The sequence below is a fragment of the Neopelma chrysocephalum genome, unplaced genomic scaffold, assembly GCF_003984885.1.
Source record: "Neopelma chrysocephalum unplaced genomic scaffold, ASM398488v2 Primary Assembly neopelma1_22, whole genome shotgun sequence".
NCBI classification, from domain to species: domain Eukaryota; kingdom Metazoa; phylum Chordata; class Aves; order Passeriformes; family Pipridae; genus Neopelma; species Neopelma chrysocephalum.
In genome coordinates this window covers 22,758,567-22,780,718 of record NW_020897689.1, presented here as the reverse complement: position 1 = coordinate 22,780,718, position 22,152 = coordinate 22,758,567, and the positions used below count along the sequence as shown (strand labels likewise).

The 22,152-nt window shown below is 42.6% G+C and overlaps 1 protein-coding gene across 2 annotated transcripts in view; it reads right to left on the bottom strand.

Moving 5' to 3' along the window:
• The window catches only part of KCTD1 (potassium channel tetramerization domain containing 1), a 101,412-nt gene extending 79,469 nt beyond the window's left edge, over positions 1–21,943 (bottom strand). The window contains exon 1 of one of the 2 annotated variants that reach the window (XM_027674906.1): positions 21,913–21,943. Coding sequence is in view for 1 of the 2 variants with exons in the window: in XM_027674887.1 (XP_027530688.1) it covers positions 21,791–21,799 (9 nt within the window). In the remaining variant the exon portion in view is untranslated. Of the gene's footprint in view, positions 1–21,790; positions 21,848–21,912 lie in introns of those variants that run through there. The other variant, XM_027674887.1, reaches the window with a different exon arrangement.
• Between the last annotated feature and the right edge of the window lie 209 nt (positions 21,944–22,152).

The following is a 22,152-nucleotide window of genomic DNA, read 5'->3' as shown; positions in this document are numbered from 1 at the left end:
TATGACACATGATAACTTGCAAAGTCATAACAGATAGAAATAAAATTTCACCATTGACATTCCTCTTGATTAAAGACCTCCCTCCACCCAAAAAAAGAAAAATAAAAGAAAACAGAAATCCAGACCAAACAGATGGCTCTTTCCTCCATTAGCATCCTGTCTTGTTTCTTTTGAACCACTGCCACAGCTGTATCAGAAAAGATTTGATACCAGGATGTCAGAGCTGGGCTGGGTTAACTAAGCCAAATAAGATGGAACAATAGTGAATGACATGAAAAGATGAGGGACTGGAGTTGGACTAGGAAAGAATATTTTCCTCCAACAATCCCTGTGTGCCCTCTAAGTTTGTTGGCAATTAGCCAAACCCTTAGAGCCCTAAAGCCATCCTGTTGTCAAACTGTGTGCAATTCATCCTAAACTTTGCTGAGAAGAGCATTTAACAGAGGAAGATGTGGTCTGGCTGCCTGCAGTTTCCTCCCATCAGCAGATGCAGTGGACAGAAAGAGTCACTGTGGGAGCATTCCTATAGCCCTGATCCATCAACGATCCTTTGGCACATATAGGCATATTCAGGAGCTCTATACCTGAAACAGGTGAATGATTCTCAGTAGCACAGCTAAATTTGAACTCTGCTGTCCTAGTGAAGGGCAGTGGTGGAGATGGTTCAGGGCAAGAGCACATTTGACACAGAAAAGGGAGGGGACAGAGACACAAAAAGGATGCTGTAAAACCAGATTTCCTTCATCCCACAGCTGACAAGATGTGGGATCTGATTCTTTTTCCCTCCCAGCAATGTCTCTCCCTTGTTAAGGCAGCAGCAGGAGCAAGGCTCATTTCTAGAGCTCTGGCACAGGTGACATAGAACTGGGGCCAGAGCTGATTTGTTCAAGGCAATCTGCTGCCCTCAGCAGCCTCTGTGTTGCTAGAGCCTCAGGTCAGCTCTGTTCAAAACCTCCAGCAACCTTCTCTCAAGTCAAACTCCTGAAGTCACGGGCAAAGCTAAGTAAATTTGCTGTGCCTGCAGAGACAAGAGAGGATTTCTCCTGGGACACTGAAAAGGACTGTAGGCAGTGGTGCCAAGCAACATATATCTTGCAGTTACCTTCAGCAGATAGGGTCACTTCACCCCAAAGGTGAACAAAAGTGAACAAAACGTTGGGTTTTGAGACAGAGCAAGGGTTCTCGCATTTGCCATTTTCATAACCCCCAAAGAGGTACAAAATATACTAGTTTTTCTTTCTTCACTCCAATCAAAAGAAACTGTGGAGAAATTTATCTTTGATGTCACTCTTGACAGTGCAGACTTGAACTGGTAAAACTGGCTGAATAATGTCCTAGGCCTGGTACTTTTCTTTCTGCTGTTATTCTTCTATGAGAAACTCCCTAGTTTTTCCCCTTTCCCTTCTGCATCACACCCAGGAAATGTAAATGCTGCACATCAGTCCCAGCTTGGACAATGCTACTCTCCTCATCCATCCTCCACCCTCACCATACCACGTCATGCTGTCTTTCATACTCTCTCCTTCACCACCTGCCCTTCCTTTGCAAATCAGCAGTTACATGCCCAGCTGACTTAACTGTTTCCTAGATTTCTGTTAGTGGGGATTGGAAAGATGAAAGACACTGAAAAATAGTGCAGAAAATACACTAAGTTGATAAGCAAAGCTACCCTGAACATCTCTTCTACAATCTCCTCCTTCTGCTTTATCGCTTCTCATTTGCAATCCCTTGGAAACCAGCAGGAAAAAAAATGCATGGCTGTCAGCTTCAAAGCAGAAAAGAAAAACCCCTTCCTCTCTGAGCTGTGATTATATCTCAGGATGGATGACTTCCCACACTTCTCTGGGAGAATCCCTGGCTGCTCCATTGTTCCTATGGGGCCACACAAACAGCTGAACAAGCAGCGGTAATATCTGTGGGAAAGACAGGATGATCCTCCCCCTCTTTCTCAAAGTTCCTCCATTTTTGTATAACCCTGCCTGCCTCTTCAGGAGGTTTCAGCTCCTCACCTTGGGCACATGGTGGCAAACAACTGTGATGGTCTACTCAAGGTAGTACCAAGCGCTGCTGTCCTGCCAGTACTGATTTCACCAGCCATGTGTGGTGTGAATCTCTGTGATTTCAGCCAGGCATTCTTGCTAGTGTTTGGGTAGAACAGTGCCCACTCCTTGCTGATCTCAAGTATTCATGACCACATGATGTTCCAAAATAAAGCAAGAAGAAGGAGAAAAAGCCTGGATTATTTTTTAAACAGTGTATTCATTTAACTTCTGCTTTTGAGTTTTCAGATTGCAATAATTTTCAAGTCCTGTTCCACCTTCCCCTTTACTACTTCTCTATCCATTTATCCTCCATCACAAACATAAAGGGTGATTGTTTTTCCCTTTGAAATCCAGGAATCTCTTCATTCCTGGATATGAGGCACTGGGAAGTATACTGGAAGGTGAGGGAAGAGGCTTGGCAACCCAAGAAAGAATGAAATAAACTAGTCATTTCCTTTCCAAGCATTAACCTCCACACCCTAGAGTTAGTGGTCTTCATGACAGCCTGGTCAAACAGAAAGAGACAAAGAAAAGCAGTGGAGAAAAGTCCTATGTTTCCAAACTGATGCATGGACAAGGTGCCAAATGATTGCATTTCGTTCATTTGCCACAAACTGGGTTAGCTTTGAGCTTGAAGGGGAACGAATAGCAGGTTTTTAAGTACTGCTTCTGGGTCTGGCATCAACATTTCTGTTGCCATAATGAGTCAGACATCAGAGGCAATATACATGAAAGGATGCAGGCCAATGCCTAGGCAAACAGAAGTGGGAAAGGAGGACCGAAAAATAACTGCATGTGGCAGGGAAGAAGGAGTCCATCCTTGCAAATGTTTTGAAATTATAACCTTAATTTCCTCCATTTTAGCAAATAAAGTCACTTCAAAATAAAACCAACAAAAACCCCCAAACAAACAAAAAACCCCAAACCCTCTAGAATTCTGGGCAAGGTTAATTTGCTAGAGGCAGAGTTTGTTCTGTTAATTGCCATTTGCCATGTACCAAAGCCACAGTCCCCAAATGCTCTTGCACATTTCCCATCAGGCAAGCACACACATGATTAAGAACATTTGAGCAGTCATCCTTAGAACTGTGAAAAATATAAATCCTTAAATGAAGGGAAATCAGCCTTCTGAGCCACAGAAACCACAGCCTTAGATGCTCTTTCCCCTTGCCATCTACCAGGGCTCCTGAAGGGCTGTTGCATGACAGGGGGTAGATAACTGGCTCTGGGGACAGACTATGGAATGGAAAGTGCATTGATGGAAAACATTTCAAACTCTGATTGGGGGCTCCACTGGGAATTCAGAGCAGTCCAGAGACACATATTTGGCACTTCTCAGCTACCTCAGCTGACAACTAACTCCTTGATTTGCTATTTTCTGCCTTACACTTCCATTGCCTTTTCTTCCTCCAATATATTTTCAGAACTTCTCCTCGGCCTCCTCTTTCAACTTGTATCAGTATGACCTGATATGCATTGCCCAGTGCTCTTCTTTACTTTCCCTTGTTCTCTCCAGCACTTTATCAAACATAATTGTCACAAAGAAAATATTTACTACAAGAAGTTACAGCGATCTGCTAACTAGTACAAAATGATCAACAACAGAACTCTAAAAGACCTCCCATGTCCCTTCCTGTCCTCTGTTACTAGGCTTCCTTTACTATATCAGCGCTTGTCTACCCTTGACAGTTCTACTAATGTGACTGATTAATGGAAAAGTTTTCATTTTATTTTGATCAATAATTGTACTGATAGAGTCTCATCACTGTTAGCACAGTTGCATTGCTGTGAAGATGACCTACATGAGCCACCTCTCTGATGCAAACCCCACCATCCAACTGCTGTGCAGCTACAAGTGGGCATCACCACTTTGATCTTGGGCAGATCACAGAAACTGCCTTCCATCTTAGGAATTAGACCAACATGCTGTCAACTTTTGTCTTACAAAATTGTGTGTCATAAAAACCTTTACTAAAGCACACAGAATTCAATAGTCATGTATAAAAATCTCTGGTATCTCCATTTCTACATGTTAGGCAGTGTTGATGCAATACAAGCCAAAACCGTGAGGTCACTGCTCCAACAGGAACATAGTAATGAGGTCCAATATCCACAAAGAACTTGCATTAACATGTTATTGTTCTGGAGTCAGTTAGCGATTAACATGGATTAACTCCTTATGCTTTATGGACATAGTATCAGGATTTCTCAAAAATGCAGGGATACACAGGTATATTGTAGGGATTTTGAGACAGATTATATCCTTTAAGATTACATAGTGGTAAAAAACAAAGATCTTACAGAATATTGGATATAATTCCTGACTTTTCTGCCAAGAACCAGCTATCATATTACACATAGTGCCTTGGTATTTCAGGCCATGCCTGCCTTGTGTGATCCCACACATGTGCTGAAAATAAAGAGTACGTGATAAGGCAGCAGGAACATGATTAAGCTTTGATCTGAAGATAAATTCTGACTCTCTTATGCTGCTGAGAGTTTGTGGGCACTAAAGAGAACATGGTAAGTTTGCTCAGGAAATTAAAGGTTTGACAGTAATACAAGTCACCCAACACTGGAGTCTTCCATACAGCCCATCTACAATAAAACCATTTCCCCACTAATTAGATTAAAGCCAGCATGGGTATGCTGCTTCTTCTACTGCCACATTTTCTTTAGCACTTAATGATCTAATCACATTCTCCTTTTTCTACAGGGCCTTTGCCTCATTCAGTGCCCAGGATGGATGCGACTCATTGAATAGGCATCTGTAGTCTGACAGTTTGTTTGCAGATTTGCCTGGAGCTGAAGATACATCCTTTGATTATATCCCTGGCTCTGCCACGAAGTTGCTATGTTAGAATACTAGACTAGTCACTTAAACCAAACAAAGTGGGCACGAAGACCCTCTTTTTTATGCTGTGGGCACCTGACTATAATCACCTGAGATCTCATTTGTGAAAGAGGTAAGAGCTCATTGCATGCAACTGAGGTAGAATGCTCAAAAAATGCTAAATATTCTGAAAAAGACAGACACTCAGCAATTCAAACTTAAAATGAGTAAAACAGTTTCATCCATGATCTCCCTGGATTTCCTTTCCTATATGCAAAATACTTCTTCCAGCATAGGGACAATGTGACAGTTACAAGTACAAGTCTGGGTAAAGGTATTTTTGAGGTTTCAAATCCCCAACAGGACAAAAGGAAAACCATTTTTAGTTTAGAGGGGAGGACCTCTCACACAGCTTCCAGGTGTTCAGGCTTTCCTATGTAATTGCTCAAATCAGCAGACTTTCATTACTTCTAGGTCATTTGTACACTCAGTTTAACTGAGAAACCTTTCCCCTTCACAAATTCCAGCAGAAAGCTTCAGTTTTGACACAACTTTTCTTATCAGACAACTGTTTTGTACACATTTCCTGTATGAACTGCTCAGACTATGGCAGAAGTCCCTGGCATGAGTGTGCCAGTCCCATTGAGCAAGTTTCTGTTTCCAAAGGTTTTTGCTCTGGGTGAAGTTGAACTAGGCTTGCAAAGGCCCATCTGAAGTTCATCTGAACTCTTCTACACCAACTATGGATGCTCCACAGTTCCAGAGGAACTCGCCTGGCTCAGGTCATTGTGCCATGCTACAGATACAGAGGGTGACCAATTTCCTTGGTAACTCCAGTAGCTCTGAGCCATCTATCCAACACGCAAGGCTTTCAGCTTTGCCTGGAAGGGTACACTGCTTCAGACCCACAGTAGTTGATGGATACAACATATAAACCATTTGAATGAAGCTACCACCTATGTAAATGTCAAAGCTTTATACCTTCTTCACATACATACATCCCTGTCCATGCTACATCAGAATCTCTCCATCTTTCAGGAACAGACAATCTCTCAGAAGAGAGGTCACCTGTCCTTCAAGGCCAATGTCTAAGGCCGTCAAGGAGCACTTTAAGCAGCCCTGTTTACTAGGCACTACAAAAGCAGGTGTAATCAAACTCTTCCAAGGAGAGAAGACACTCATCTCATCCGTCTTGGACTCCAGCCAGGTATTTCTATATCCTTCTTCTGCAAATCTTCCCACCCTTGGAAGACAACAAAATTTAGGCAAGACTATTAAAAGAGATGGAAAGATTTCAGGCGGTTGTGGCAGCAACTATAGGCTTTGCTGTCTGGTATTGTGCACATCACTTCTAACAGGGATCAGTGCAATCTGGCATTTAAATAATGTTACCGTGGGAGCGGTTCTTTTCTGCAGCATGCTACAGTTTAGTGTGCAGTGTCAAATTTGGTATCATTTTGACATCTGGTCTGTGGCACTCATCCATCTGTTGTAACTGAGTAGGTGTTGGGTGGGGTTGGCAGGAGAGGCTTGTTTAAGTGTTTGTTTTCATCCTGTAGAGGAACGGCAGAGCTAGCTTAGTAATTAATTAAATACTCATCTTTAAAAAAAACAGTGTGTGCTAATATTCTAAAGAAGTGGTGAATAAGGCAGCTGGTGCTTCTTACTGCTGAAATGCGGAGACTTTGTTCCCATTTCTGCTTGGTTCCATTTGTTTTAGGATGCCTTCCTCATTGGGCTGGCACTCTGGTTTCTATTCTTGACTCAGCCAATTGCCTCCTGGCTGAATTTGGATAGGTCACTCCATCTTTTGTGCAGCAGTTTCCCTCTCTGAAATGTATCCAAAGTAAAACACCTCCTTTTCTTATAAACTTTGAAATTTGCTCATTAAAAAATGCAGTGGGAGAGGTGGCCATTATCATTACTATCATTATATTGATTTGTGGTTATTCTATTCAAATAATCATGGTTTTAAAGTAATTCTTGGTGTCATCTGTTCATAGTGAAAGAGGTTCTGAGCACAGTGGAAACACATCCACAACTTCCATGGCTGACTGTCCAGCTAAATCTGTGTGTTTTGGGAACTTGTTTCTCTCATTTCACTCAGAATGGAGCACAGAAGCACTTCTCCCTGCTTATCTGCCTAGCTATACCTTCCCACCATTCACAAATGCATGGTGTACCAAGCAACCATTTACTTCCCTGTGAGTGACTAGGGAATGTTCCACCTGATCAGTTTTAACTTCTGGACAGACAGACCTTGGTATTCATTTCTTTGCCTTAGGACAGTGACTCCTGCTGTTCTGTTTGCCACTCTACTGGGATGTAGTTGTGCTTTCCATTTAGGAATCAGTTTTACCCTACTCTGTGATTGTTTATGGACTGAAGAAGTTATTGATAGCACTTATTAATGCCTTCAGCAGAGCATCTATTTACAAATGTACTAAATAGTCTAGGAAAAAGGGAACTCACGATGCATAACTAAATCTAGCTGGTTTTGTCCAGTGTGTCTAATCCTGTGAGATTCTGACTACCTCCACAAAACCCTAGCACAGGAAGGGATTCTTGGAGCAGCTTGCAGATTGCTATTTTGTGACTGGCAGACATGACTGCCAAACTCATTAATACCCAGAATATATTTAAAGATGTGCACTAAGCGATAGCGATTACACAGTCTGCCCTTGTGAACAGAAAACTGTGATGTGGCTTTTCTCTTTCCTGCCTTCCCCTTCCCATGTACACACAGCAAGAGGTGTTACCCTAGGAGTCTCTGTAAAAGCCCTTGTAGATAGTTCATCAGATACTGAATGCTTCGCATTTTCTGGTGGCCTCTGTAAGGCCTGGCATCTACAAACTCTCACAGGTTAGCAATTTTACATCTAAGATTATCAGTCCCATTAGAAAAAAACAGAAGTCAAATCCTGGGCTTTCAAATACAGTTTCTTATAAAATACTCTGTAAGAGCAAGAACAGAAGCATCCACTGAGAACACTGATTAAAAAGGACAAAATGTGACTGTTTTGTTTTGTTTTAGATAAGTAACAAAAAAATTCAGTGTTATTGTCAAAATTCACCTACCATTTTACCTACAATGTCACTCTTTAGTGCCAGGGAAAGGTGGAGGAATTAAATTGATTTTATTTGTAGATCAGGTTAGGCAGAGAGGTTTCATATTATTATTTTTAGCTTGCAGACTAAAGCATGTACTGCAAGTTGGAACAAAATTCATCTTCCATTTCTCCACTGTGATTTGTCTCATAATAAACTTTTAGCTTCTTCTCTAAATTATTTCCCTCACTGTAAATTCCTCTGGTGACTCTTGGACCCTGAAGTGCCACTAGCTGCAAAATTACAGATAGGAGTATTTTGAACTCCAGTCATTCACAAGAAATTCATAATCCTGACATCCCACAAATATTGTATTTGCTGTGAGATGAAAGGAACTTATTCTTTGCTTTAATCATGTCCTATTCATTTCTATAAACTAAGATTTCTCCTTATTCAAGCACCTTTCCATTTCTTTCTTGCCCACTCCAGGACTGGCAGATTTCAAATGACTCACACCAAACTGAACACTTTTTGCAGCAGAACATGATCACTGCAGGGGTAAGGGAAGGAAAATACACAAGAGCAGTGAAAGGAACCTCTGGATTACAAAATTTAGTAATTTTTATAGAAAAATAATACAAAGGGTCCAGTTCAGTTCTCCTTAAAAAGGGATCACAGATTTGTTGTAAGGCACTAAGTCCTGTCTTTGCACAGCCTTCTCTCCTGTCTCTGTCCCAGGGACCAGCCCAGATGAACCTTACTGTGCCAGCCCATGCTGAGCTGAATGATATTTGCTGTCTGTTACAGAACCATCAAATCACAGACTAGTTTGGGTTGGAAGGGACCATTAAAGGTCATCTGGTTCATCCTGCATCAGGGAGTTTCCATTTAGTATCAAAATATAATTCCTCTTACCAGCTTTAGACTTTCTGGCTTTATGTTACTTTTTCTATTTCTGATCTTTGTGAGATAATTGTCCTGGCTGGTTCAGTTTGCAAAGGCAGGGAAATATACATGGAAATATGCTGCAGCTAGTTCTAGGCAAAAATTTAGAAAAGCTAAGTCTTCCAGGAATAAGACCAGTTTCTTTTTTACAAACTAACACTGCTACAGAAAGATTTTCCTAATATTATGGAAGAGTAAAATGAAATATATAATTTCTTTTCTCAACTGTATTTGTTATATCATTTACCTTTATAATATTCTCAGTCTTCTCTCTAAACAAACCAGCTCTTTTGGTGCATTTTGGGTCCCTTCTGTGTTTACTCTCACTTTTTCTCAACAGTGTGACCAAAAGAGTTCACACATGTCAGAGGCTGTCTCCTTGCAGGTCAGGCTTTGTACCCCTCCCCGATCCTGGGAAGCACTCCACCAGAGAGTGAGGAGCCTGGCTGCACTATGGGAGGCCCCTCTCACTGCCCTCCAGGTCCTGGTGCTGCCTGGAGCCTCTGCAGCAACGCAGCACCACAGTCTGACCCTTCCACTGCAGCTCTGCTCTTACATGACACAGAAAAGAAGAGGTTTCAAGAGGTTTTTCATAACCTGAGAGTGTTTTCAGAGAACACAAATTATTTCTACTCATATTTGGCACTTTCTGTGTTGGCAAAGCAACAAAATTAATGCCATCTTCCTCTTTATGTAAGTGTATTTGGGTCCCCAAGTATTTCGGAGTCTTGTTTTCCCCTGGGTTACTAAGAGGTGAGGTAATTTTAACAATGTTTTTACCTCTATATGTCCCAACCCATTGTTCTGACAATTCATCAAAGTTTTCTACTGCCTTCCTTGCCAACTCTTCACTCTTCATTCCTGCAACACTTGCTTTCTTTTGTAAAACAGATGCTAGGGCAGAATTTTGCATCTCACCTCATGACTACCAGATTTTCTTAACAACATCTTCTGAGAAAACCTATCAACGACTTTCTGAGATTTCTTTTAAAATTTATATTAAATGGTTCTGCATAACCCACAGCTTCATTGAGATCTTCAAGATTTTTTTAGGATGTTAAAATAGGCATGCTTCACTGTCACTGAATCAGTCATGCTTAGCATTAAGCAGATTTTATAACTTGCTAACTTATATTTCCGCCTTTCTGTCTTTTTCATCTGGCTGAGATGATCTTGATTTTAAAGTAAAATACATGCTGTGTTCCAGTGATTTGGTACAGCAGAATAGCCTATTTTTAAGGTAAACTTGCATGATTTTGTTAACAGCTATCAGCCTTGATTGATGCCATCTGCTCTGGGAGGTTTGTTATTTTAGCATGTCAATCATGCAGTTTCTCTTCTGATACCTCAATGTTTGACAGGCACCCATCTATAGTAATTAAATAAAATATGTAGAGAATGAATGTATTTTCAATCGATAAAGACTGATGGGAGGATATAATGCAGTCTCTATAATTGTATCTTGTAATTTTTAACTGCCCCTTTGATCCAGCAAATCCACTAATTCTCATTTGTTTGTAGAGAGGTGTCTCTTTGCATTTGAAATTTTCTCTCAGTTCTCCTGTTTTCCATCTTTCATTTTCCCTTGCCAATTTATGTTCCTTTCTTTTGGGTTAGCCAGGGCTAGATTTCTTTTTCCTGAAGGTTACCTGTTTGGTTCATCGTACTTTGTTTGTTTTTTCTTGTCTTCCTACTTCCTTTCTGGTTTCGGGGTATGCATACCTTCTGTGATGCAATTATGGTATGCTTAAGTAGTTCCATGTTGAGGGTAAAGATTGTAATGCCTTCAATTCTGACTCCTTTCATTCTCTGTACCTCTTTCCAACCCTCTCCTCCCTCCAAATCCAAGAAATTTAAAGGATTATATTTTAATTGCAGTGCAGTTTAAGTGTTATCTTGTTATTAGATTTCTATCTCCACCCTAGAAGGCTCTATATGATGTTTTGTGTTTCTTGTGTTTCACCAGGGTGGGGGAGTATTTGTATTAGCTTTTTTATTTAGGACTGGCCCAGACCCAAGTCTCTACACTTCTAGAAACTGCATGAAATGCAGTTGTGACAGAAACAAGTGGCAAATGCAATTTCAAACAAAGGTCCTGCCAAGGCATTTTGAAGGGAAATGACAAATTCAGATCGGTCAGACCATTTGATGCTGGAGCATGGAGCATGCTTCAGTAAGTTCAAGGGCACTAGCAGGGTTTTGGAAAAAAGCTGGATGTGTTGTCAGGCTGGTGCTCTCTAGAAAGGGAGGAGTTGCTTTGCTTTTTTTACACCATGATCCTGTTTAACCATGTTCGCTAAACAAGAAACTGAGAAAAGAGTAAGAAAAATTCTGGTTTAAGACCAAGAGACACATATGCCTTGTTTTAGCATCTCCCTGCCATAGTAGGACAAACTGCTTTAATAAGTTTCAAAAACTATGCATAGCTCTGGAACCCAGAGGAAAAATTGAGGCATTTAAAGGAAAATGCCCAGAGCACTGAGAAGTGGGGAAACCAGAGGATCAGGCAGGAAAGAAGCGACATCTTGCCTTCTGCTCACACACTGAAAGGAGGAGTATGATCTGTATAGAAAGTAAAAATTAGGAAAGGGTCAGGCAATGCTCTGAATATGAACAAATGGTTTGCATATAGAGGCTGGCCATGAATGACACCAAATCACTGGACTGCAAAGATGCAACCAAATCCATGCAGGTCCAGCTTAGAGTGGGGGATCTGGGAGTGTTTCAAATCTGGATGCCTGATCCAGTCCCACCCCAGTTCTGCTTTGGCTAAGAATCTGCTTCCCTTCCCTGCAAGTCGGTGCAGCAGCCAGGTGGGAGCTGTGCACCCTTCAAGCCACATCCCCAGTTAGGATGTCTGAGGAGCACAGTAGGCATGAGTGCCACCACACACAGCGGTTGTCACTTCAGAAAGAGTGTCATCAACTTCAGCATGGTAGTATGGGGTCTATTTAGCTGTGGCTACGGGAGAAGTGTCCCTCCTGATGTATGTGCAGGACTGACACCTCTACAGGAGAAGAAGAAGCAATCTCCAGTTTCATATTAAGCTCTCTGTGGCTGTGGCAGTAAGGCAACATTACATTCACTAGACTTCAGCTTTCAAAGGAGGTGTGTAGAAGAGAATAATAGCATCAATGTACTTTTTAGGGCACAAAAAATGAAAAAAAAAATTTATTTTTTTTGAAACTGACCCTTGGCAGCCTGTTTAAAAGAGCTTGAAACTATCTGAATTACACAAGAAAAAAAAAAGCAAAACATGCCCATAAGGGCTGAAAAATCACTTCAGTAATAGATGACTTTTAACTTTACATCAGAAAATGTTTGGCAGGCATAATTTCAAAGTGTTAGGGAAATGTGTGTGATGACTGCTTGGGTGAAAGAGTAAATGTAGTCCACAGCGAGATTTATCAAATGTTCACATAAGCAATTAGAATCTGGCAGGGCCAGCAACCCATGGAGAAGGGCAAAGAGGACCACAGCTCTAAACTTTCAAAAGTTAATGAAGCCAACTGATTTCTCACAGAAAATTTTTCTTTGAGTATGTTCATGTGTCACGGGAATGTTAGTGAGCAGAAGGCTCTGACAAAATGCCAGCTATGAGGCATAAGGGAAACAAAACACTCCAAGCCCCACCAAAGGCCAAACCACCCTTTTCCTTTTTTGAAGCTGCAAAGATTCTTGATGTCCCAACACTCCTGAGCATCCTTATATGTTATCCTTAACCACACAAACAAGCCTATTGACCTGACTGGGGTTATCAGGACAGTCTTTCAGGACTGGCTCTTTTTCAAAGAGACCAGAAGAGCACCAAACTTCCCAGGGCAGGAATATGTGCAGAGGCTTGAGCTCACCAGCAAAAGGAGCAGGTAGTGCTGTCTGGGGGATTTGTGAGAGCAGTAGCTGACTATCTGCTTACAAAAGGAAAGAGGGACATCAAGGCAAAAAAAAAGAGCTACAGGGCTAGGGAAATAATAAGCAAACAAACAAAAAAAATGGCAGTTGCAATAAGAATGTAGTTTTCTTTAGTTTTATGCTACAAGTATCTAAGCAGCTTGCTTTTGCTGTTCTGCTGGAGTAGCATCCTATCAAAGTGTATTCTTCCAGCACCTTTTGTGGTACAAGGAGTTTTAAAAAAGGTTTTATAGTTCAGACACCTCAAAGATCTCTCCTCCCCATGCTTGACACACGACTGTTTTGCAGCAAGCGATGACATTTGGGAAGGCATTTGCTTGTGCGATCCCTTGGAGCGTAGGGCCATGATAGCACGTGCATCCAGCCTGAGTGCTGCAGACTCCTGTGTGCCAGAAACAACGTGGCACCAAATGACACACACAGTCAGTAAGGTGCCCCAGACTTGATGCAGGTTTTTGGAGAGTGATAGAGGTGCTAGAAATATGTAACAGTCAGGCCTCGCTGCAAACGTCAGAGGAGGGAACCAGATGGGTGAGTCTTATGCTCCTTGTAAGAGTTTTGACAGGTTGTGGATAATTAGTACGTTTAGACTGGAGACAAGCCAGGAATACCTTAGTCTTGATCCCACATGTGGGAAGTATGAGTGGGAGTAAGGGCTTCCCAGCACCTCCCAGGAACAGGCTGTGTCCTATGTGTAAAAATTCAGAATGTGATCATGTTTTTCACTTTCATCAGGACTGTGCTGACTTTCCAAGTTCCCAAGGATGCATGAAAGTCATGTGTCTGTTTGGCCCAAATTGTTTGTAACTCATACTTTCCATATGAAATTCACCATAAAATAACAAAGAGAAATTACTTAATTGAATTTGTTTGGAACCTAATATCAGAGGAGTGTAACAAATAAAAAACAGTCAAGCACCATATAATCAGTTCAGGAGAACTTACAAATTTCAACACACATGCAGCTGCCTTGCAGAAAACAATCAAAACTACTACATTTATTATGGCTGTGCATATATAAAAATTTCCATTCAGATGTGGAGAAACACTTCATATTTTGCTTGAGACTTTCACATACTATTTTCTGGGACTCAAAGGGAAACTGTGGATCACTGCAGCCAAGTGATTAGCCCAAGGTCATAGGGCAGGAGATCTGGAAGCAGAACTTTGGAGTCTCAGTGATGTACTTTAACCACAAGACCATCCTTCAGTCTCTTTCACGCTGATGACTTTGGAACTAGCTTTAAAAGATCCAGTGAGACGCAATGATGGAAGTGATAGATAGCTACACTAGGTAGCCAGAGGCAACAAAAATGATTAGAGACGTGGGGGTATTTCTAAACAAAAAGATTAAGACCAGAACTATTTCATTTAGAAAGAAAACAAGTAAAAATGATAGAATTGAGGTATATAAAGTAATGAATGGTGTGAAGGAGAAATCAGATGCCCTTCATGAAACAAGAGGGCACCTAATGGAATTTTAAAAAGCATTAGCTTATAAATGGATAAGGATATCACTCTCCCCCTTATCTCTCAGCAACTTGTGGAACTCTCAATTGCAGGACACTGATGTAAATACTTCAAGAACATTAAGGAAGAAAGGAAAGATTGTACATAGCCAGTAACAAATACAGAATTTTGAGCTAAAGAAAATACTTCTTCAAAGCTACATTTTTCCCCTGAAAGAACCACCTCTCTCCCTGAGAAAGAGCTAACTTTTTTATTCCTGATTGAGTCTCACCTGCTCACGTGCAGAAGGCCTGGCAAAAACTATAACTGCTTTCTCATATGTCCCCAAAACAGGAATACTCCTGCCTACACCTTTTTCAGGAAGTCTCTTCCTTGGAACAGCATTAACAGCCTTAGAAATTCAGTTTTCTGTTAGTGGCAAAAATCATGTCCTCGTTTTGCCTCCAGGAATCCCAAACTGTCATTGAACCAGAAGCCACTGTAAGGAAAATCTGGAGGATATGGAAGGTTGCACTGTCTGGTTCTGTCCCTGAGCTCACATTTGTAGCCACCTTCCCCCCCCTTCCCTCTTTCTCCAGAGCCAAGCTGCAGATCTAAGATTCCACCCTGATCTGGTCAATGACCATCTCTTGGATGTCTAGGGCAAAACCATTAGCCTTTTGTTTGTCTACACCGAATGGAGCCCTAATTGCCCAGCTTTCCCTTTTGACTCTCTTAGAGTCACTCCATTGGACTTTCACCAGTCTTCAAGCTTTCTGTAACTTCCTTGCATCTCTGAGCTCCCTTTGATAATCAGGGTTTAAATTGTCCTCTCCCAATCTAGTCAGCCCTTTCCTCATTTACCTCTGTAATGGTCTTCATGCCTTCCCCCACAGTCATCAGCTGGGACAGCTGCCTTGATATCACCATAGGCCCCCTCCATACAGATGTTAAGCCTTTCTAACCCCTTTTCTGCCATACCACTTAGAGAAGAACGGGCTGCTATAGACAAATGGTGTCAAATATGCCTGTTGCTGACAAGCCAGGAATGTCTGTTTACCTTGAGTGAGTGGTCCTTATCGCATGGATTATCTCTCTTCAGTGTTTAGAAAAGCTTTGGTGTAATGGGTACATAATGGGCTACAGAAATGATAACGATCTCTGAATTATACAGCGCTGGTCCCCTGTGCTGAACTGGATGGACCATCAATTTCTTCTAGGGCAATTTAACTAAACTTCTAGGTAAGTCTTGGCTTATTTAGAAAGCAGGACACCTTGGGGAGACCGGCATCGGTATTTTAGCTAGAGAACCCCATTTCATTCCTTCCCCCAGGTCCTGGCAATCAGGGCACTCTTCTGTCCTTCTCTTGACAGCTTTGTGATCATGCTGATGGGCTTGTACTCCCTTTGTTAACTGTGATATGCACCTCTTCCATCTAATGCCACAGCCAAGTTCAGTTCACAGAGGGAAATAAATACGTTTTAAGGCAAAGTGCTCTACTTTAGCAGCTCCTGGATACTTTGGTTTCCAACAGTTATTTGGAGTTATTCTCCATTCCTCTCCTCTCTTTCCCCTGGCAACACTGATAGCAGGAGTTATTATTAATTACTTGTTGAATACCTGCAGTGCTCTGCTGCAGCAAGAGAGATGGTGCTGCCCCACCAGGATTTATAAGCTGGGCATACAAGCAAACTAGCGTGCAGAAAACTAGCTGGGTGACTGGATGATGGAGAGGATGTTTTTAAGTTAATGTTTGTAAGAAGGTGAGAAAAAAAGGGAAAAGGGCTCTTTGCTCATGTTTCTTTACTAAATCTCTCCTCTCCTTCTTATAGAGTGTGTTGAAAATAAAGTGAATGCCACTAGATAAATCATAGGAAACCTGTAAGCATTAAAGGTCTAACTTGGAAAAAATTAAGAACTATAGAAAGAGAAATAATTTTGCAGCTGGAACTGAGAAGAAATTAAGGAACCTGTCTAAAGAGCAAATCAAAAGTTCCTCCCACTGACAAAACTTATGCAAAATTTTCAATGCTTATAGAAGCAGACAACGACTGAGGATTTTTTTTCTGTGAAAAATTCAGGGTTTTTTAAAAATTTTTCTATCAGATGGTCTTTGTCAAATTTCTCTCTAATGAACATTCAAAATAAATAGTGGTTTTCAGGTATGGAAATTGCTTCTTGACTAATTATTTCTATATATATTAAAAAGTGTATTTTCTTTAAAAAAGCTAAACTTTTTCTCCATTGACAAAAACGCTGATGAAAAAACTTGGTCAAATGTAGCCTATTGGTCACAACTAATGTCACTGAGGTACCAGCAGTGCTTTTCTTGTAAATATTCTCCAAGTAGGCCAGGTTTTAAACACATGTGCAAAGCAGAGTATTACCAAATTTAAGGTCTCTCTTTCAATGCTGACTTTTCCAGATAATGTTTCTTAGAAACTATTGGCTAAACAGTCCCAGTTTATATCCATGTTTATTGCCATTTAGCTTGAACAGCTACTTCTCTTCCCTCTGGGATTCACTACCTGTGTGTCTTTACAGGGAATAGTCATATCACTTTCCAGACTACACATTGCTAATGCGGACATTCAAGCCTCTTCTAAACTCCTTTCAAAAGACAGACCCTCCATTCCCCAATCATCTTTCTAGCTGCAGCCCCAGCTTAACCTCACCTTTCTCAAAGATGAATGCTTGGTGATGCACACTGTGCTTTAGATTACGTTTCATTTGTGCCTTACGCAGAAGTGTTAACATTTCCTCATGTCTGCTGGGGATACCTCTCCTGAGACAACCCCCCATCGTTTCTGCCTCACCAAAAGACAACGTGGCTTCACAGTTCTTCTGCGAGAACTAAAAATTGACAGGTGAGGTCTGGCAAAACCTACTACAGCAGTAGGAGACAGTTTTGTTCCCATACCAGCTGCCTGCTTGGTAGAGGCAACCACACTCAGAGTCAGAAGTAGGGTGCACACACCTAAGCCTCATACTACCAGTTACAGCCCTGCATGTTAGCTGTCCTGCAAATCATCCTGAATTACACCGGTGAAAATAAGGGAAAACCTATATCTGCCTATACTGAACCTGAGGTCTGAGGCAGAACTGAGTCATAAATGCTGGCTGAGGGGGAACAACCACAGGTGTAAAGGCCTTGTTTGAGAATGAGAAGCAGAAAGAGCCATTAATCCGTGTGAGACAGAACTCATTTCCCTATCATCTTGGAGCAACCCTGCTGTGGAGTGTTACTTTTTGTTTTGTTTTTCTTAAGACTGTTCTTTATTCATGACAGAACTGGGCAAGGAAGACCAGTTGAGTAAAAGCCACTAAATAATTTGTCGGGATGAGTTGTCCTTTGCCCCAACAGGCACTCCTAAGCTTTGTATCCCTCACCCGTAGAGTTCGGCTACATACAAACCACCTGCAAAGCCGCATTTGCGCTAACCTGCCAACCACATCAAACCGAAACTTCCATCGCCAGTGGGGGTAGGCAGCGAGAAGAGGAGCTATCAGGAAAAGGTTATCAGGTGAGCCATTCATTTCATAAACAGGGGCTTACAACTACTGAACGTTCTACAGCATCAGCTTTGGTTCAGTTGGATATGGGATGTTGTTTATTTGATTTCTGGATGAAAAGCATGATTTAAAATACACATTAGAGAACCCAGGATTATTAAAGCTACAACATACTTCATCAGTGTGGAATGTGCTAATGGCTTGCACATACGTTAAGGGTTTTTTTGAAGGCATTATCAGCTAGGGAGATAGCAGCTACTCCCTTTTCCCACCTATAGACATTCTCTAAACATATATATTCAATTTAATTTACCAGAGAAGTAGAGAAAGAAGAGAGAGCTCTTCCTGCACAAACAGAAAAGGTGGACAAAATAAAAATGAAGATGTGCATTTTATATTTGTCTCTTTCTAACATCAAACTATTTTCCTAAAAAGAAAAGAAAAGAAATCGTATTCTGTGGAAAGTGGGACAACAGAAATCTGTATCTTAACACAGAAAGGCTAATTAATTCTTTGTGAAACAACACAGAAGTCAGTGGCACTATACCAGAGATGAATTTTACCCAGGCTGTAAAAAGAAAACATAAGTGCAACACAGACCAACAGAAAAGATCCCATTTAGAGTAAGAATTATGTTTCTGTCAGAAAAAAACAACTAACTAAATTTATTTCCTGGAAGGAGATCCAACTTGGCTCTGCTGCAACAGTGTAAAAGGATCCAAAATAAGTAACAGCAGGCATCTCTGCTAAAATTTGCTTCTGATCGACATTATTTTTTCTCTAGTACCAGAGAAGAGTTGAACACATATTGGAAGTGAGGTACAGTAGTTTATTGCATGGAACATGAGAAAGAGGGCTAAAGCTCTGCCATTTAAAACTCTGCTCAGCCAGGGAGTCAGTACGTGGTCTTGAACAAACCACATGCACTCTCTGAGGTTAATTCCCACCTAAATGCTTTCTATTTCAGGCATATAAACTCAAACTGGAGGGGGCGGAATAGTCTTAATTACAACCATGTTCTGTGTCTGCTTCCCCCCACATTAAGATATGAGGGCAGACCTTCACTGCAGAGATCTTAGCAACACTGAGGAGCTATCAGCTCCCTGAAGTACCAGTACCTTACTAAATCCAACTGATGAGCAGTTACACAAAAGCAGGAACTTTATATTAAGCTGTAGTGGTGGCAGTCTGTATATACCAGCACACATTAATAAATGAAGAGTAAAGCACCATAATCACAATCTGTGCATCTGTGTCTGCTTTATGGTATCCTGAAAATGTTTCTAAAGTAGTTGGAATACAGAAAGCAAAAATTATCATTCCTTTCCAGCTGGTCTCATGTGAAATGCTATCTGACTGTGACTGGCAGATTTGGTATTTTGTTAATTGTGAGAGACCCCACTTTGAATAATGTACAAACATTTGTTATGATCAGTGAATATTTCCTTTCACATCGCATTTTCTCCATACATAAACTTATCCTAATCCAATAAAAAGCCTATGTGAGCAAGACTTCTCCATGCAGCCTTTTCTCTACATGGGTGAAAGACTGGCTCTTTTTACTATACAATGTTCATGCAATTTTTCATTTCTGCCTGAGATCTGCAATGAATGGAAGTCTTCTTCATGCAAAATCATTTGTTCTCAGGGTGTTCCAAACCCAAGGTTTCATTCAGAGACATCTAGTAAGATGCATTTCTCAGAAACCAGTAACAAGGCACTAGACATGAGGAAATTGTTAATTAAAAAGAAATACCAAAACTCAACCAGGGAACTATGCTGCTGTGACAAATGAAATTGGTATGGGGTAAAAAAAGAATAATCAAAAGCCAACAGAATCCTAAAGTTTCACAGTAATTTGTCTTTTAAAAATTAGATGTACACCAAATTCACATGAAGTCAGTGTTTCTAAGGGACAGAGCAACACATAAGGTCCAAACCTGACTTAAATCCAGAAGAATTCCACTGAAATCAATGGTAGCAGTGCAAATCAGCAAGAGATCTAAATCTGTCCTAGCTGATTCCGGATCTATCTTTTATTTGCTATATGGCTTCAGGCAAGTCAGTGACCTTCTTTTTATTTCTCAGTTTCTCCATCCGTAAAATGGTGATAATATTGCTTGTAATACATGAAGACTGGGGGGACTAGTTAGCTCCCTAACATGGTCTGGATATGGAAATTCCTGAGGATCAATCATTTTTAGTCTCCTCCATGACCTTTATTGACTCTTTATAATCTTAATACTTAGTTTTTTCTAGCTTGCATGTTTCTCTTTCAAAAACCACAAGCCATAGCCTGGAATCCTTATTCAAGTTTTATGCTGTTTACTTCTGTGGCAGGATTCACATGAGAAAACCGAGTACGATATTTGGAACTTGCCTCAACAACAACAAACTGTGAGGATATTTCAAACAAAACTCATAAATTACTGCATGAAATTAATCCCATTTACATTATTTTAAGAGTGCAGCTTATTAACTGACCCACCAATGCCCAAAAAACAAGGGCACAAACAAAAAAGTCGCAAATCTTTCTTCACCCCTATTTGAATAATGTACGCTGCACTGGCATTTGAAGGAACAGTCGATTTTGTTCAAACAGGTCAAGTGGGGAAAAATAAATAATAAAGAACAACCCAACCTGAAAACACCCTAACGTCTGACAGCTCTGAGAGGGACCTCTAGTGTGTGCTAGAACATTTTGTGTTGTGCTTCGGGCGCAATTAACACACCAAAATCACCGCAGTCATTTTGAATAGGCGAGGGTAAATTTCGTCAAGCGCCTCCGACCCCTGGGGCCTGCATCCTTCCGCGGGCCGAGCATCCTTCCGCGGGCGCTGCCGAACCCAACCCTCAACTATTAAACTGACACTTTTTTCTTTCCTTTTTTTTTTTTTTTTCCCTGGCCTCGGCGTGCGCAAGGAACCAACTGCCCTGGGTCATCCCGGAGTTTCCCCACTCCGCACGCCCGCAGCGCCCAGCCCCCTTCCACGGCCCCCGGCTCCCGGCCCCGGCCGCTCGGGGGAAGATGGAGCTGGAAAGTTGCCTTTCCTCCGGGCTCGTGGCTGGGAACAACAATAACTCGAGCCGCCAGCCCCCGAGCCCGCCCGGTGCTGCCCCCTCCCCGCACACCGGGCGATGCCCGCGGCGCCCCGGGCGGTGCTGCCCCTTCCCTTCCCTCTCGCGCCGGGAGAAGCCGCGGTCCCTCGGCAGCCCCCGCCGCTCAGGAGAGAGAGAGAGGAGCGTTTCGCCCATCTTTAATTCTCTCGAGCAGTCCGAGCACGCTCGGTGCCCGCGGGGCACGCTCACATAAACTTGTACCGCGCTGATTGGAAACAGGCGGCGGGCGGCTTTTTTTTTCTTCCTTTTTTTTTTTAATTTTTTTTTTTAATTTTAGGTTTTTCCGCCGACGGACCCGGCTCCCTCTTCCAGGCCGGCGTCGGACAGCGGGGCCGGGGCAGTGCGGCCGGTCCCGAGGGCCCCCCGCGGGCCGTGCGCGGAGGGAAGGACCGCGGGGCCGCCCTTCCCTTTTCCCTCCGCCGCCCCGGCAGCAAAGGGCACCGCGGGGCGCTCCGGAGGGGCCGCGGCGATGGGGGGAAGGTGCCTCCCGCTCTCGCTCTCCCACAGAGACACGCACAGACACAATGGCGGCCCTTTCCTGCAGCCCGGCGGAGAACAATGCCCGCCGCGCACCCCCGCGCGGAAACACACGCCTTTGAATTAAACGCACCCCTCCGCCCGCCCCGCACACAACGCCGCCTGAGTCCCCTTCGCAGCGGCGGCGGGGAAAGTAGGCGCCCCCCGCCCGCCGCGCAGCCCCCTCCCTCGCTCGCTCGCTCCCTCCTTCCCTGGCTCCCCCCTTCCCTCCCTGCCCGCTCCCGCCCGCCTCCCCGCGGCGCTGCGCGGGGGTTGCGCGGGGGAGCGCGGCGGCCGCGCCGCGTCCCCGCGCGGGGAGCGAGCGCCCGGCACATGCGTGGAAGCGAGAGCGGCGCCCGAGTCCCTCCGCACCCTCCGCTGCAAACAACAACAATCCCGAGCAGCCCTTACCTGGAACATCGGAGCCGACAGTGTCCCTCTCTATCTTTTTTTTTTTTTTTTTTTTTTTACTTCCCCCCTCTTTTTTTTTTTTTCCCCCCTTTCGTTCTCCCCTTTACCCCCTCTCAACTCACACTTCCGATATTTCTCTCTCCCGGCAGCGGTCTGCTCTCCTCGCTACACCAGAGAGAAATGCAATAGCTTGGCTAAGGTAGACAGAGCAAAATACAGAGAATAGTTGCTCCAGGGCTTTGAAACCCCTCAAGGCAAGGATCAGGATACAATTAGCTCATGTCTCTACCTCCAGTCTGAATCAATCTCCGAAATAAAAGTTAAATTAAATTAACTGATCACACGGGCATAAAATTGATCTC